We start from the raw sequence: 14,530 nt of genomic DNA, 5'->3' as shown, positions 1-14,530 counted from the left end.
TGGAGTGGGTGGGTGAAGAGAGGTCGGCGGAAGTGTCGACCGCCTGCCCCTTCCTCTCTCTGGAAGCGAACCCGGAGCGGAAGTAAAAATGGAGGGATAGGGAGAGCTCTGTAGGCCGCTCTCTCTCTCACTCCCCCCACCTTTTCTTTTCTCTCCCTTCTGGAAACGGTATCACTTTGTAGGGCTTTGTACCATCCTGGGCCATGGCAAACCGGACGGTAAAAGACGCGCACAGCATCCACGGCACTAACCCACAGTATCTGGTGGAGAAGATCATTCGCACCCGCATCTACGAGTCCAAGTACTGGAAGGAAGAATGCTTCGGTCTCACAGGTGCGGTTTAGCGGTGCGGGCAGTTGGATCCGAAGTAACGGAGGCGGATCGGGAATCAGCGGACGGGGTGGGGATGGGGGGACCGTTGGGGCTTTCAGGATATAGGTGGCGAGAGAGGAGATTTTGGGAGTTGGAAACCAAACGGTACGGTTGGTGAATAATAAGTGCACCCGCGTGCCTACCGCCCCTGTCCTAATAATATTCCTTTTTTTTTACTTACTCTTTTCATGTATCCAAATTGTGTTTATGCTTTTACCTGCTATCTTATATGTGATTGACAAAATAAAAAATAAATAAATAAAAATAAAATAAATAAACGAAAGGGCACCTCGGAAATAACCGCTGTTTTAATCGAGGGCTGCGGTCAAGTTTATGTGGGATTCTTATTTTAACGTGTTGACACAAAATAACTAGAATTTTTTAAACTACATTCAGATCTAAGAGAAGCTTTGGGAAATGAGCAGATATTTTCAAAACCATGGTGATAGGATAGAATAGAATAGAATAAAATTCACTTCAGTTCTTTATTGGCCAAGTGGGATTGGATACACAAGGTCTTTGGTGTATATGCTTTCAGTGTACATAAGAATAAAATACATTCAACAATAACAAAAAGATACAACACTTAGTGATAGTCAAGGTTACTAATAAGATATTTTGACTCGTGCAGTATGCAGATCCTCAATGGAAGGCAGGTTGATAGCAATTGATTTTTCTGCATAGAACAGATAATTATGTTCTAATTATCCGTTGAAGCCTGTATTTGTCTTGTTTGGTTGCAAAGCCAAACCAGACAGTTATGGAGGTGCAGATGACAAACTCAATAATTCCTCTGTAGAACAGGATCAGCAGCTCTTTTGGCAGAAAGAGCTACATAGATTTGAGTCTAGCTTCCTTTCTTAGTGCAGGATTTCAATTTAAAAAATATTGAACAGGTATCTACCCTCAGTCTGAGCATACCTTGGAAAATTCATTTCTAGTGATGCGCAAAAGTGCATGACCATTTCAGGGAGATAAATGTCTATTTTAGGGAGAAAATCTTGAATGTTCCAAATGGTGTTTATTAAATTTTTATGCCGTTCATCTTTCATATAATGAGACTCTGTGTCTCTTAGCATCTTTCATTAGGACCGCAAGATGTAATTCATCTGGACCAGAAGAATTTAACTCAAAGACCTTATCCATTTAATGGTTAATCCTAAATTTCAGTTCTTTTCGTTCTCTGATGGAACACATAACTTCTCAGTCAGTGAAACAGTCCTTGAGTAATTCCTCCTTTACTTTCATTATTGACTAGCTGGTGTATGGTTTTCTGAGTTTGAATAAATCTGAAAAGTAAGTTTTTCCTTGGTTCTTAACAACGTCAATTCAGTTTGATTTTTCAGTCATTTGGTCATCTCTCAAATTTTGGCAACATGAAGTTCCTTGGGTACTTCTATTTCCTATATTTTTAATTGTTTGCAATTGTTATTTTCAATATTCTTTTTTAGGAAATATTACCCATATTCAGCTTTTTTTTCTTGCCATTAGTCCCATTTGTAATTTTTACAAAGTTTAGTAAAATCTACTTTTTTAAGTCGTAGGCAATATACTCGGTTTCTGATCTTTTAACTATAAGAACATCATATTACGTAGTCATTTTACTTCTGCTACTTTTATTTCCCTGAGATGTTTCCTGTTCTCTAATACCAAGTCAAGGATAGCTGATCCCTGTTTTACCTTCCTTCACTCTTTGAAGAAAAAAAAAGTTACTATATTAATGGAGCATCCCAACAAACAGTGATTAATCGTAACTGGAAAGTCTGTTTTATAGGGCAATGTCCTTTTTGCACTGCAATTAAAAGAACCTGTGAAACTATTTTTCTTCCTCCTTACATCATCTTTTGTAAGGCACCGGAAGGTTACAAATGAAAAATAACATCTGATTCTCAAAAAAATTGCATAGAAGCTGCAGTGTGGTTATATACAGGTCAGTCTCGAATAGTGCAGTTAATAAATCCCATGAAATGGTTGCAGTATTTGAATCTGCAGTACTCAAAGTGATTTTGCTATGGAAAATATGGTAATTCGTTCCAACTCAATGGAAATAGGCCAGTGTTGGCAAACCTTTTCGGCACCGTGCCAAAACGGGAGCGAGCACGTGTGTCGGAAACCGGAAGAGCAGCCTCCCAGTGTGCATGCGTGCACCGGGAAGATGATCATCCCAACATGCGCACCGGGCAGCTGCTCTTGTTTTCCAGTACTCCCATGCGCTTGAAGACCAGATGGCCGGAACCTGGAAGAGCAAAGGGTAATGGCTCTGCGTGTCGCTTCTGGCACATTTGCCATAGGTTTGCCATCACGGAAATAGGCTATTAAAATTTTTAGACCCCAGCCACAACCGTGCATGCACTAGCGTCAGTTGCACACATGCTAGCCTTGCATTAACTGAATTTTGGCCTGCATTTAAAGCAGCGTGGTATCAATTTACAATTCACCCTAAATTGAATATCACATTATTCAAGGTCTTACTAATTCTGACCTACCTGTAATACACTCTATAATTATTGTGTCTTCTGATAATTTTTACCTAGATGGTTACTGCCATTATCTTATTAAAATGAAACAACCAGACACACGATTTTAATATTAAAATCTGATGGAATTGTCATGATTTTTTTTTGTAGCTGAATTGGTTGTAGATAAAGCTATGGAACTGAGATACACTGGTGGAGTTTATGGTGGGAACATAAAGCCTACACCATTCTTGTGCTTGACTCTGAAGATGCTGCAGATTCAGCCTGAAAAAGACATCATTGTTGAATTTATAAAGAATGAAGACTTCAAGTAAGAGAAAAAAATAATATTGAGGTTTAATTTAAAACAAATAGACTTCTTATTTATTTATTTATTTATTTATTTCAATTTTTATACCGCCCGTCTCCCGAAGGACTCAGGGCGGTGTACAGCCAAGTAAAAAATTCACTATATACACATTAAAAGAGATTAAAAAGAACATATTATAATGTGGCCGAAAATTTAAAACAATTTAAAACCTTAAAATATAAATAACCCCAATAAAATTTTAATCCAGTCCCGCTTGAATAAATAGGTGCGTTTTCAGCTCACGGCGAAAAGTCCGAAGATCAGGCACTTGACGTAAACCAGGGGGAAGTTCATTCCAAAGCGTAGGAGCTCCAACAGAGAAGGCCATTCCCCTGGGGGCCGCCAACCGACATTGCTTGGCGGACGGCACCCTGAGAAGGCCCTCTGTGTGAGCGTACGGGTCGGTGGGAGGCAAAAGGTAACAGCAGGCAGTCCCGTAAGTACCCGGGTCCTAAGCCATGGAGCGCTTTAAAGGTGGTAACCAAAATCTTGAAGCACACCCGAAAGACCACAGGGAGCCAGTGCAAACTGCGCAGGATTGGTGTTACATGGGAGCAACGAGTTGCTCCCACTATTACCTGCGCAGCTGCATTCTGGACTAGCTGCAGCCTCCGGGTGCACTTCAAGGGCAGCCCCATGTAGAGAGCATTGCAATAGTCCAAGCGGGAAGTGACAAGGGCATGAGTGACCGTGCATAAGGCATCCCGGTCAAGGAAGGGGTGCAACTGGCGCACCAAGCGTAGTACAGATGGTAGTCTTGTTCATGGTTTCTCTTATCTTTATTTGGTAAATATAAATCAGATTTATTCTCCATGGTATAAGGTTTTGGATATCAGTCATGTTTATTTTCTACTTCTTATCCACCCATCACTTTTTGCAAGTGTAAATGTACTTAGGCCATTGCCCAACAATTTGTTTAGCAACTGCTGCTAATCCCATCAGATAGCATGTCCTTAAATCTTCCCCTCCTGTAGCTTTACAATTTTGCAGTTCTTTTCTATCAGCTCACTCTGCCCCAAACTTCACAGACCCATTTTTCAAGCTCCAGAATCTAACCCTTTCCCACCCACAAATTTCATAAATTCAAGGTGTCGTCATACACAGCTAAAAGCTGGAACCGAACCCCCATAAATAACAAGGGCTACTGATTCACATTAAGGACTCTTTTTGTTATTCCTACATATATTTTTTATGCTTGGCTACATTATTAATATGGTGTACATTTTTGCAATCACAACTCTTAATTTTCAGGCCTGTTGGAAATTTTGTAATAGTTCTCAAAAGTATCATTGAAGTGGTTTAAAATACTTGTACAGTATTTTTACAGAGAGAGGGAGGGACGGACAGAGAGAGAGAGAGAGAGAAAGAAATAAAAGTGGAAAGGAAGAAATAATACAGGAAGAGGTATGTATTACCTAAAAGCATAAATCAAGTGATTTGGTACAAGATGGACATTTTTGAATTAACATCTGTAATGAATAACTCAGTAGTGAATTTAATTCTATTATAGGATATTTGTGTCCTCAGCTAATTGTATAGGAAAAAAAAATTCTAAATTAATGTTTTGCTTTTGCCAATTTTTAGATATGTGAGATTACTAGGTGCATTATATATGAGGCTGACTGGGACTGCTATAGACTGCTACAAATACCTTGAACCTTTATACAATGATTATCGAAAAATAAAAAGCCAAAATAGAAATGGGGGTGAGTAGTGTAACTTTATTCAGTCATTTATAAAGCCCATTATCTAACATTTGAATGTGTAAGTAGCACATACAGACTAAATTATATATCCATCTGGTTGTCTTAAATGGTGCTATATATATTCTTGTTTCATATTAAATGTTTGCCTCTAGACCACTTTGGATAGTATTAATTTTACCAGACAGGAAGAGGCCAGGAATGCATATCATCCAATAACTCAAACTGCCATACTCAAGCACACATATTGTACATCTTGCTTTTTATGTAGAAAAAAATTATAAATTTTTTTGTGTTTTTTGTGTTTTCTGCTATTTTATCTTCGCTTATTAAAAATGTTACTATTTTTAAAAACAATCTTTCCCCCCCCCAGAGTTTGAGCTCATGCACGTCGATGAGTTTATTGATCAATTGCTTCATGATGAGCGTGTCTGTGATATCATTTTACCTAGACTACAGGTATATAATCAATTATATTATAAAGAAATTATAAATCAAACTTCCAGTAGTGAAAAGATTAGTTTTCTATATATACAATGCATGATTAAATCTCTCCCTTTTGAAATACTGTCTGTATTTAGAAACTTGTTCGTTCTTTGTAGAAAAGATATGTTCTAGAAGAAGCTGAACAACTGGAAACACGGATCAGTGCTTTGGAAGAGGATATGGATGATGTAGAGTCTAGTGAGGATGAGGAAGAGGAGGATGAAAAGGTTTGAATGTCAAGTTTTTATTTCAGCATGGAAGTCTTCTTATTGTATATGCTGATTTTATAGTACAAAAATGTCACATCCTTATTTTTTGAGGGAATATGGTGATATGGTGCTTATTAGCTACCTAGCTTAAGAACGTATGAGGTTACAGGAGGATCATATTTTTCCTCCTCTTGCATCCTCATCAGATATTTGGGATGAAGAAATGGCTCATTTCCTATTCCATGCGCTAAAGCCACTTCTTCTCATGGAAATATGTCACAAGATTCTTCTCAGTATTTCTGCCTGTCTTCCTTCTCTTTTCATACATGGGTTATTGGAAATGTATTTAATGTGCCCCCCTCTAAGGTAAGATTCATACCTATCCATTGAGCCTTCTGAAAGACCTGATTCTACCAGTCATTCTGGACATGGATTAAGTCCCCACCTCTTCCTTGTGTGCATCTTGCTCCCCCTTTCTCTCCATCTTTGCCAATTTGAATTCAAATTTAATGTTACTATTTATTCTTTTAATGTTTTATATTGGCATTTTTGATTGTAGGTCACCTAGAATCACCTTTAGCAAGATGGGTGGCATATATGTTTAATAAATAAAATAAATAATATTGGGTCCACTGAGCCTGCATGTGCATACAACTTGAACAAATATTTGATAGCTTTTGAAATGTCACATTACTATAGAAGGTTTTGTTTACATGTTTTCAGCTGGATAGAGCCCCTTCCCCCGATCACAGAAGAAGAGGATACAGGGATTTAGACAAACCTCGTAGATCTCCCACACTGCGCTACAGAAGAAGTCGAAGTAGATCTCCTAGAAGGTAGCATTTTGGAATTTTTCAACTATTGCTAACCAGCATAATGTGCTAAAAGTATTGTAGTAAATAACTGTTTATCCCCACTCCTTCCTGTTTAGGCGAAGCCGATCTCCAAAGAGGAGAAGGTAACCATGCAAGATATTTGAATTGATCTTTTAAAAAATGTTGTAAGTTTATCACTAACAGATTGCTTCTTAACAGTCCTTCACCTCGGCGTGAGAGACATCGCAGTAAGAGCCCAAGGAGGCACCGAAGTAGATCTAGAGAAAGACGCCACAGATCAAGATCTAAATCTCCAGGTATCTACACTTTAAGAATGGCAGTTGTGGGTGGTTCCTTTTGACTTTTAAAAACTTTTTTTGGTATTTTCTATAATATACAAACGTTTTTATGTGACTATATCAATAGTTAAAAGCTCCATCCCCTCTTCAATATGCTGTATTATTATGGAATAATACAGCAAAGGCAGTGGTGGGATTCAATTTTTTTAACAACCGGTTCTGTGGGCGTAGCTTATTTTGGGGTGTGGCTAGCTGGTCATGTGACTGGGTAGGCGTGGCTGGCTGGTCATGTGACTGGGTGGGCGTGGCTGGCTGGTCATGTGACCGGGTGGGTGCGGCTATGGGCATAGAAACTACTCAGAGGGCTAAAAAAGGTCATTTTTGACCAGTCGTCGCACTTTTGACCGGTCGTCGCACTTATGACCATCCTCACATTAATGCCTATTGCAGCATTTTTAGCAACCATGTCACTCATTTCACAACTGCTTCTCTTCACCACAGTTACAAGATAGGGCGCAAAACGTAAAATGTGCAGTCGTAAGTGTGAGGACCGGTCAAAAGTGTGAGAATTTGGTTCCCCGTTGGCTTTGTCAGAAGATTGCAAAAGGTGATCACATGACCCTGGGACACCGTCATGAGTCAATTGCCAAGTAACTGAATTTTGATCACATGAACATGGGGATGCTGCAATGGTCCTAAGACATGGGGCTGCCCTTGAGGTGCACCCGGAGGCTGCAGTTAGTCCAGAATGCGGCTGCGCGAGTAGTAACGGGAGCCGCTCGTGGCTCCCACGTGACATCGCTGCTCCGTAGCTTGCACTGGCTTCCTGTGGTCTTTCGGGTGCGCTTCAAGATTTTGGTAACTATCTTTAAAGCGCTCCATGGCTTAGGACCCGGGTACTTACGAGACCGCCTGCTGTTACCTTTTGCCTCCCACCGACCCGTACGCTCTCACAGAGAGGGTCTTCTCAGGGTACCGTCCGCCAAACAGTGTCGGCTGGCGGCCCCCAGGAGTAGGGCCTTCTCTGTGGGGGCAGTGACGCTCTGGAACGAACTTCCCCCTGGCCTGCGTCAAGTGCCTGATCTTCGGACCTTCCGTCGTGAGCTCAAAACATATTTATTTATTAAAGCGGGACTGGCATAATTTGTGTTGAATTTTAAATTGGGTATTCTTAATATTTTTAAATTTTTAAATCTAAATTTTAATAATCAGCCTTTAAAATTTGCTCTTTTTAAATGTTGTTTTAAATTGTATATATTTTGGTTTTATTCTGGCTGTACACCGCCCTGAGTCCTTCGGGAGAAGGGCGGTATAAAAATTTAATAAAATAAAATAATAAATAAATAAATAATAAAATAAGAAGGGGTGAAATGCTCCCGGATCGGACCACACGATCCGGTAGCGATGGCGGCGGGTGGTTTGGATAACCGGTAGCAATAATCCCTGCCCGCCCACGCGATCATCAGAGGTTTTTGGGATTTTTTTAAAGCATTTTTTCGGGCGAAAAAATGCTTTAAGTTTTTTTTTAAAAAAGCCTTTGATGATCGCGCAGCTCAGCTGTGTGCTAGCCAAAAAACAGAAGGTGGGGGGGGTCCGTTTTTCCTCCCAGCAGGCTTCCCTGAAGTTTTCCTGAAGCCTGCTGGGAGGAAAAACGGACTCTCCCCTACCCCGTTTTTTGGCTTGCCTAGCAAGCCTCCTGGAAGAGAAAACGGACTTCCCACACCCACCCCGTTTTTGTCCAGCAAGCCTGCTGGAAGAGGAAACGGACTTCCCAACCCCCAACCCCCACCCCGTTTTTTGACTTGTCCAGCAAGCCTCCTGGAAGAGGGAACGGACTTCCCATCCCCCACCCGTTTTTGGCTTGTCCAGCAAGCCTCCTGGAAGAGAAAACGGACTTCCCACACCCACCCCGTTTTTGTCCAGCAAGCCTGCCGGAAGAGGAAACGGACTTTCCACCCCCCACCCCCCACCCCGTTTTTTGACTTGTCCAGCAAGCCTCCTGGAAGAGGAAACGGACTCCCCCACCCCACCCCGTTTTTTGGCTTGTCCAGCAAGCCTCCTGGAAGAGGAAACGGACTTCCCATCCCCCCCACCCCGTTTTTTGGCTTGTCTAGCAAGCCTGCTGGAAGAGAAACGGACTTCCCATCCCCCACTCCGTTTTTTGGCTTGCTAGCAAGCCTGCTGGAAGGGAAAACGTGGTGTGGGGGAGGGGTTCGTTTTTGAGAGAGAGAGAGAGAAAGAAAGGAGGCAAGGAAGGAAGGAAGAGAGGAAGGAAGGAGTACAAACCTGGCACTAGACGCAGCTTCAGAGGATAATCCAGGGCTGGAAGGAACCTATCGGTGGTTCCGTCCCAGGCGCCTGATGGACCCTGAGAGGTTCCAGACGGAGCTTGGGCCATTCCCTGAGGATCTGGCCCACGGCACGACTGAGGAACTGGTCGTGGCCTGGGAGCAGGCCGCGGCTGGGGCCCTGGATCGTGTCGCGCCTTTGCGGCCTCTGACCCGGCGTAGATCTCGTCCGGCCCCTTGGTTCTCCGAGGGGCTGAGGGAGATGAAACGCCGGAGAAGACGCCTAGAGAGCACCTGGAGGTCCAGTCGCTCCGAAGCTGATCGGACACTAGTTAGGACCTATACTAGGACCTACCTAGTGGCAATGAGGGAAGCGAGGCGCTCCTACGCCTCCACCCTCATTGCGTCGGCAGATAACCGCCCGGCCGCCCTGTTTCGGGTGACCCGCTCTCTCCTACATCAGGAGGTGCGGGATGACCCTTTGCAGGGACGAGCCGAGGAGTTTAGTGGTTATCTATCGATAAAATCGCTCAGCTGAGGGACGGTCTGGACCGAATTTGGGATGATCAAGCGAGGAGAGGAGGCACGTCTTGTTGAGCACATTTGGGATGAGTTTGACCCTGTGGCTCCGAGGGCGTGGACAGGTTGTTGGGGAGGCTTCACGGCACGACATGTTTACTGGACCCGTGCCCTTCCTGGCTGGTACTGGCCACTCAGGCGGTGACACGAGGCTGGCTCCAGAGGATTATCAACGCTCCTTTGTTGGATGGGGTTTTCCCTGCCGCCTTGAAAGAGGCGGTGGTGAGACCCCTCCTTAAGAAGCCCTCTTTGGACCCAGCTATTTTGGCTAATTATCGTCCAGTCTCCAACCTTTGCTTTGTTGCGAAGGTTGTAGAGAGTGCCGTGGCGCGACAGCTGCCCCAACACCTGGATGAAGATGTCTATCTAGACCCGTTCCAGTCCGGCTTCCGATCCGGATACAGCACGGAGACAGCTTTGGTCGCATTGGTGGATGATCTCTGGAGGGCCAGGGACAGGGGATATTCCTCTGCCCTGGTCCTATTAGACCTCTCAGCGGCGTTCGATACCATCGATCATGGTATCCTGCTGCGCCGGTTGGGAGGATTGGGAGTGGGAGGCACCGTATATCGGTGGTTCTCCTCCTATCTCTCTGACCGGTCGCAGACGGTGTTGACAGGGGGGCAGAGGTCGACCGCGAGGGGCCTCACTTGTGGGGTCCCTCAGGGGTCGATTCTCTCGCCCCTGCTGTTCAACATCTACATGAAGCCGTTGGGTGAGATCATCAGTGGTTTCGGGGTGAGATACCAGCAGTACGCTGACGACACCCAGCTGTACTTTTCCACCCCGGACCACCCCAATGAAGTTGTTGAAGTGCTGTCCCGGTGTTTGGAGACTGTACGGGTCTGGATGGGGAGAAACAGGCTCAAGCTTAATCCCTCCAAGACGGAGTGGCTGTGGATGCCGGCACCCCGATTCAGTCAGCTGCAGCCGCGGCTGGCTGTTGGAGGCGAGTTACTGGCCCCAAAGGATAGGGTGCGCAACTTGGGTGTCCTCCTGGATGATCGGCTGTCGTTTGAAGACCATTTGACGGCCGTCTCCAGGAGGGCCTTCCACCAGGTTCGCCTGGTTCGGCAGTTGCGCCCCTTCCTTGATCGGGATGCCTTATGCACAGTCACTCATGCGCTCGTTACCTCTCGCTTGGATTACTGTAATGCTCTCTACATGGGGCTCCCCCTGAAGTGCGCTCGGAGGCTTCAGCTAGTCCAGAATGCAGCTGCGCGGGTGATAGAGGAGCTACGTAGCTCCCATGTAACACCGCTCCTGCGCAGACTGCACTGGCTGCCTGTGGCCTTCGGGTGCACTTTAAGGTGTTGGTTATGACCTTTAAAGCACTCCATGGCTTAGGACCTGGGTACTTACGGGACCGCCTGCTGTTACCTTTCGCCTCCCACCGACCCGTACGCTCTCACAGAGAGGGCCTTCTCAGGGTGCCGTCCGCCAAACAATGTCGGCTGGCGGCCCCAGGAAGGGCCTTCTCTGTGGGGCAGTGACGCCTGGAACGAACTTCCCCTGGCCTCGTCAAGTGCCTGATCTTGGACCTTCCGTCGTGAGCTCAAAACATATTTATTTATTAAAGCGGGACTGGCATAATTTGTGTTGAATTTTAAATTGGGTATTCTTAATATTTTTAAATTTTAATCATTGGGCTAATTTAAATAAGTTTTTAAATCGTATTTTAAATTTTAATCATTGGGCTAATTTAAATAAGTTTTTTAAATCGTATTTTAAATCTGTATATTGTATTGCCGGTTTTTTATTATGCCTGTACACCGCCCTGAGTCCTTCGGGAGAAGGGCGGTATAAAAATCAAATAAAATAAATAAAATAAATAAATAAATAAGACATGGGGCTGCCCTTGAGGTGCACCCGGAGGCTGCAGTTAGTCCAGAATGCGGCTGCGCGAGTAGTAACGGGAGCCGCTCGTGGCTCCCACGTGACATCGCTGCTCCGTAGCTTGCACTGGCTTCCTGTGGTCTTTCGGGTGCGCTTCAAGATTTTGGTAACTATCTTTAAAGCGCTCCATGGCTTAGGACCTGGGTACTTACGAGACCGCCTGCTGTTACCTTTTGCCTCCCACCGACCCGTACGCTCTCACAGAGAGGGTCTTCTCAGGGTGCCGTCCGCCAAACAGTGTCGGCTGGCGGCCCCCAGGAGTAGGGCCTTCTCTGTGGGGGCAGTGACGCTCTGGAACGAACTTCCCCCTGGCCTGCGTCAAGTGCCTGATCTTCGGACCTTCCGTCGTGAGCTCAAAACATATTTATTTATTAAAGCGGGACTGGCATAATTTGTGTTGAATTTTAAATTGGGTATTCTTAATATTTTTAAATTTTTAAATCTAAATTTTAATAATCAGCCTTTAAAATTTGCTCTTTTTAAATGTTGTTTTAAATTGTATATATTTTGTTTTTATTTTGGCTGTACACCGCCCTGAGTCCTTCGGAGAAGGCGGTATAAAAATTTAATAAAATAAAATAATAAATAAATAAATAATAAAATAACAAGGGGTGAAATGCTCCCGGATCGGACCACGCGATCCGGTAGCGATGGCGGCGGGTGGTTTGGATAACCGGTAGCAATAATCCCTGCCCGCCCACGCGATCATCAGAGGTTTTTGGGATTTTTTTAAAGCATTTTTTCGGGCGAAAAAATGCTTTAAGTTTTTTTTTAAAAAAGCCTTTGATGATCGCGCAGCTCAGCTGTGTGCTAGCCAAAAAACAGAAGGTGGGGGGGGTCCGTTTTTCCTCCCAGCAGGCTTCCCTGAAGTTTTCCTGAAGCCTGCTGGGAGGAAACGGACTTCCCATCCCCACTCCGTTTTTGGCTTGCCTAGCAAGCCTCCTGGAAGAGAAAACGGACTTCCCACACCCACCCCGTTTTTGTCCAGCAAGCCTGCTGGAAGAGGAAACGGACTTCCACCCCACCCCACCCGTTTTTGACTTGTCCAGCAAGCCTCCTGGAAGAGAACGGACTTCCCACCCCACCCCATTTTTTGGCTTGTCCAGCAAGCCTCCTGGAAGAGGAAACGGACTTCCCATCCCCCCCACCCCGTTTTTTGGCTTGTCTAGCAAGCCTGCTGGAAGAGAAACGGACTTCCCACCCCCCACTCCGTTTTTTGGCTTGCTAGCAAGCCTGCTGGAAGGGAAAACGTGGTGTGTGTGGGGGGGGGTTCGTTTTTGAGAGAGAGAGAGAGAGAAAGAAAGGAGGCAAGGAAGGAAGGAAGAGAGGAAGGAAGGAGTACAAACCTGGCACTAGACGCAGCTTCAGAGGATAATCCAGGGCTGGAAGGAACCTGGAGGTCATCTAGTCCAACCGTGCTCCAGCAGGACATTGCTAGTGAGTTTCTGTTGTTTGATCCCCCAATCACATAGCCACGCCCACCCAGTCACACCAAGCTACGCCCACAGAACCGGTAGCAAAGAAAATTAAATTTCACCCCTGGTCCTAAGTGTGAAAAATGGTCATAAATCACTTTCAGTGCTGTTGTCATTTTGAATGGTCACTAAATGAACTGTTACAAGTCAAAGACTACCTATATGAGCAGAATCAAAGTCAAAATTTGGTATCTTATCTCAACAGGGCACCATCGTAGCCACAGACATCGTAGTCATTCCAAGTCTCCAGAAAGGTATATATTTCATATTTTACTATTTCAAAATGGTAACACAGGAATTCGTAGAAGTTATGTACTAGATTTGTCCCAGAGGAATCAGTCTTTATAATTCAGCTCTATCTTCATGTAGGTGGGCAGAAGTATTTGGACGAATGATTAGATACTATCTTATTGTGTAAACTTGAATTTTAACTTCTTAATTGTGTGATTTTCACTGAACTCAAGTTAACTGAATACTGAAAAGCTTTTATTCTTCTTTCAGATCTAAAAAGAGCCATAAGAAAAGCCGTCGGGGAAATGAATAATCGTAACCTATTTCATAAATTGGAAGCTTTTTTGTTTGTTTGTAGAGGAGTTCATTTGATTGATAGATGCTCCTGTGGCAGCTCAATGTTTTTTGCATCGTTTCTTGGGCAATTTAAGCGCTGCTAAAGTTCAAATTGAGGACAACATATAAATAGTGGATTTATCCCTATAGCTCTGTGTGCACCAGCCTTAGTCTCCTTACATTTCTGAACCAATTTGGTTTGATTACAGATTTTAAAAAACCAATTCATAATCAAGATAATTCTTCTCACAATCAAAATTCATAACTCTTCCCTTCAGATTTTGTAGTCAACATTAAGGTTGTGTTATGTAGTCACAGGGTCACTGAGGATAATCTACTCCAGAGGGGTCTGACTTTGACAACTTTAAGACTCATGGACTTCAACTCCCAGAATTCCCCCTCCAGCATGTCCACAGGTCTTAAAGTTGCCGATTTTGGACACCCCTGGTCTATTCCATCTTTTCCCATTTCGAATCCTGGCACATTTAGATAGATGACTGAACCAGACTGCATTTTTATTCATTGCCCTGTTTGATATCTTTAACTAAAAACTAAAACATACCTTCCAATGTATTTTCTGATCGCCTCTGTTTTTTACAATAATTATTGTAAATGTGAAGCAGGAAGAAAGTTTGTCTTGTAATTTCTTTATTAAAAAAAGTTGGTACAGAAGTATGTCTCTTTTTTAAAAAATCTTTCTTAGACTGACTTATTCAGAACTGATTTAAATTACAAATACTTGTAAAATGAAGGTAATTGTTCTGAACATATTCACTATTAATACATAATAAACAGGAGAGTGCAAATATTTGATTCAGTTCAATAGCAACCCAAGTGAGTTACTGAAATCAAATTACAAATCTGGAAGTTTAAACTTTTGTGTATGTACAATTTTTTCCAAGTTGATTTTGGATTTCTAATATGAATTTGAACTGTGCTTGATATGTCTATTCCTAGAATAGTAATACTTATGGCACAGATACATATATTTATTAAGATGGGAATGCCATTCAGT

General features: G+C 43.6%; 1 protein-coding gene across 1 annotated transcript; it reads left to right on the top strand.

The window, feature by feature from the left end:
* The first annotated feature begins 63 nt into the window (after positions 1-63).
* Positions 64-14,187, top strand: PRPF38A (pre-mRNA processing factor 38A). Its single transcript, XM_058179232.1, has 10 exons — positions 64-333; positions 3,000-3,159; positions 4,783-4,904; positions 5,275-5,360; positions 5,504-5,614; positions 6,320-6,432; positions 6,528-6,554; positions 6,631-6,728; positions 13,154-13,202; positions 13,450-14,187. The coding sequence occupies exons 1-10, from the start codon at positions 204-206 to the stop codon at positions 13,490-13,492; spliced, it is 939 nt and encodes a 312-aa protein (XP_058035215.1). The 5' UTR covers positions 64-203; the 3' UTR covers positions 13,493-14,187.
* Positions 14,188-14,530: the final 343 nt, after the last annotated feature.

This window comes from Ahaetulla prasina, chromosome 3 (assembly GCF_028640845.1).
Source record: "Ahaetulla prasina isolate Xishuangbanna chromosome 3, ASM2864084v1, whole genome shotgun sequence".
NCBI classification, from domain to species: domain Eukaryota; kingdom Metazoa; phylum Chordata; class Lepidosauria; order Squamata; family Colubridae; genus Ahaetulla; species Ahaetulla prasina.
This window is presented reverse-complemented; position numbering and strand designations above follow the sequence as displayed.

What these genes read in the sequence shown, in the direction of transcription:
- PRPF38A (XM_058179232.1), top strand. Translation starts at nt 204, where the DNA reads ATGGCAAACCGGACGGTAAAAGACGCGCACAGCATCCACGGCACTAAC. An exon ending in AAGCCAAAATAGAAATGGGG is followed by an intron (nt 4,905 to 5,274) that starts GTGAGTAGTGTA and finishes TCCCCCCCCCAG; the next exon opens with AGTTTGAGCTCATGCACGTC. An exon ending in AGGAAGAGGAGGATGAAAAG is followed by an intron (nt 5,615 to 6,319) that starts GTTTGAATGTCA and finishes ACATGTTTTCAG; the next exon opens with CTGGATAGAGCCCCTTCCCC.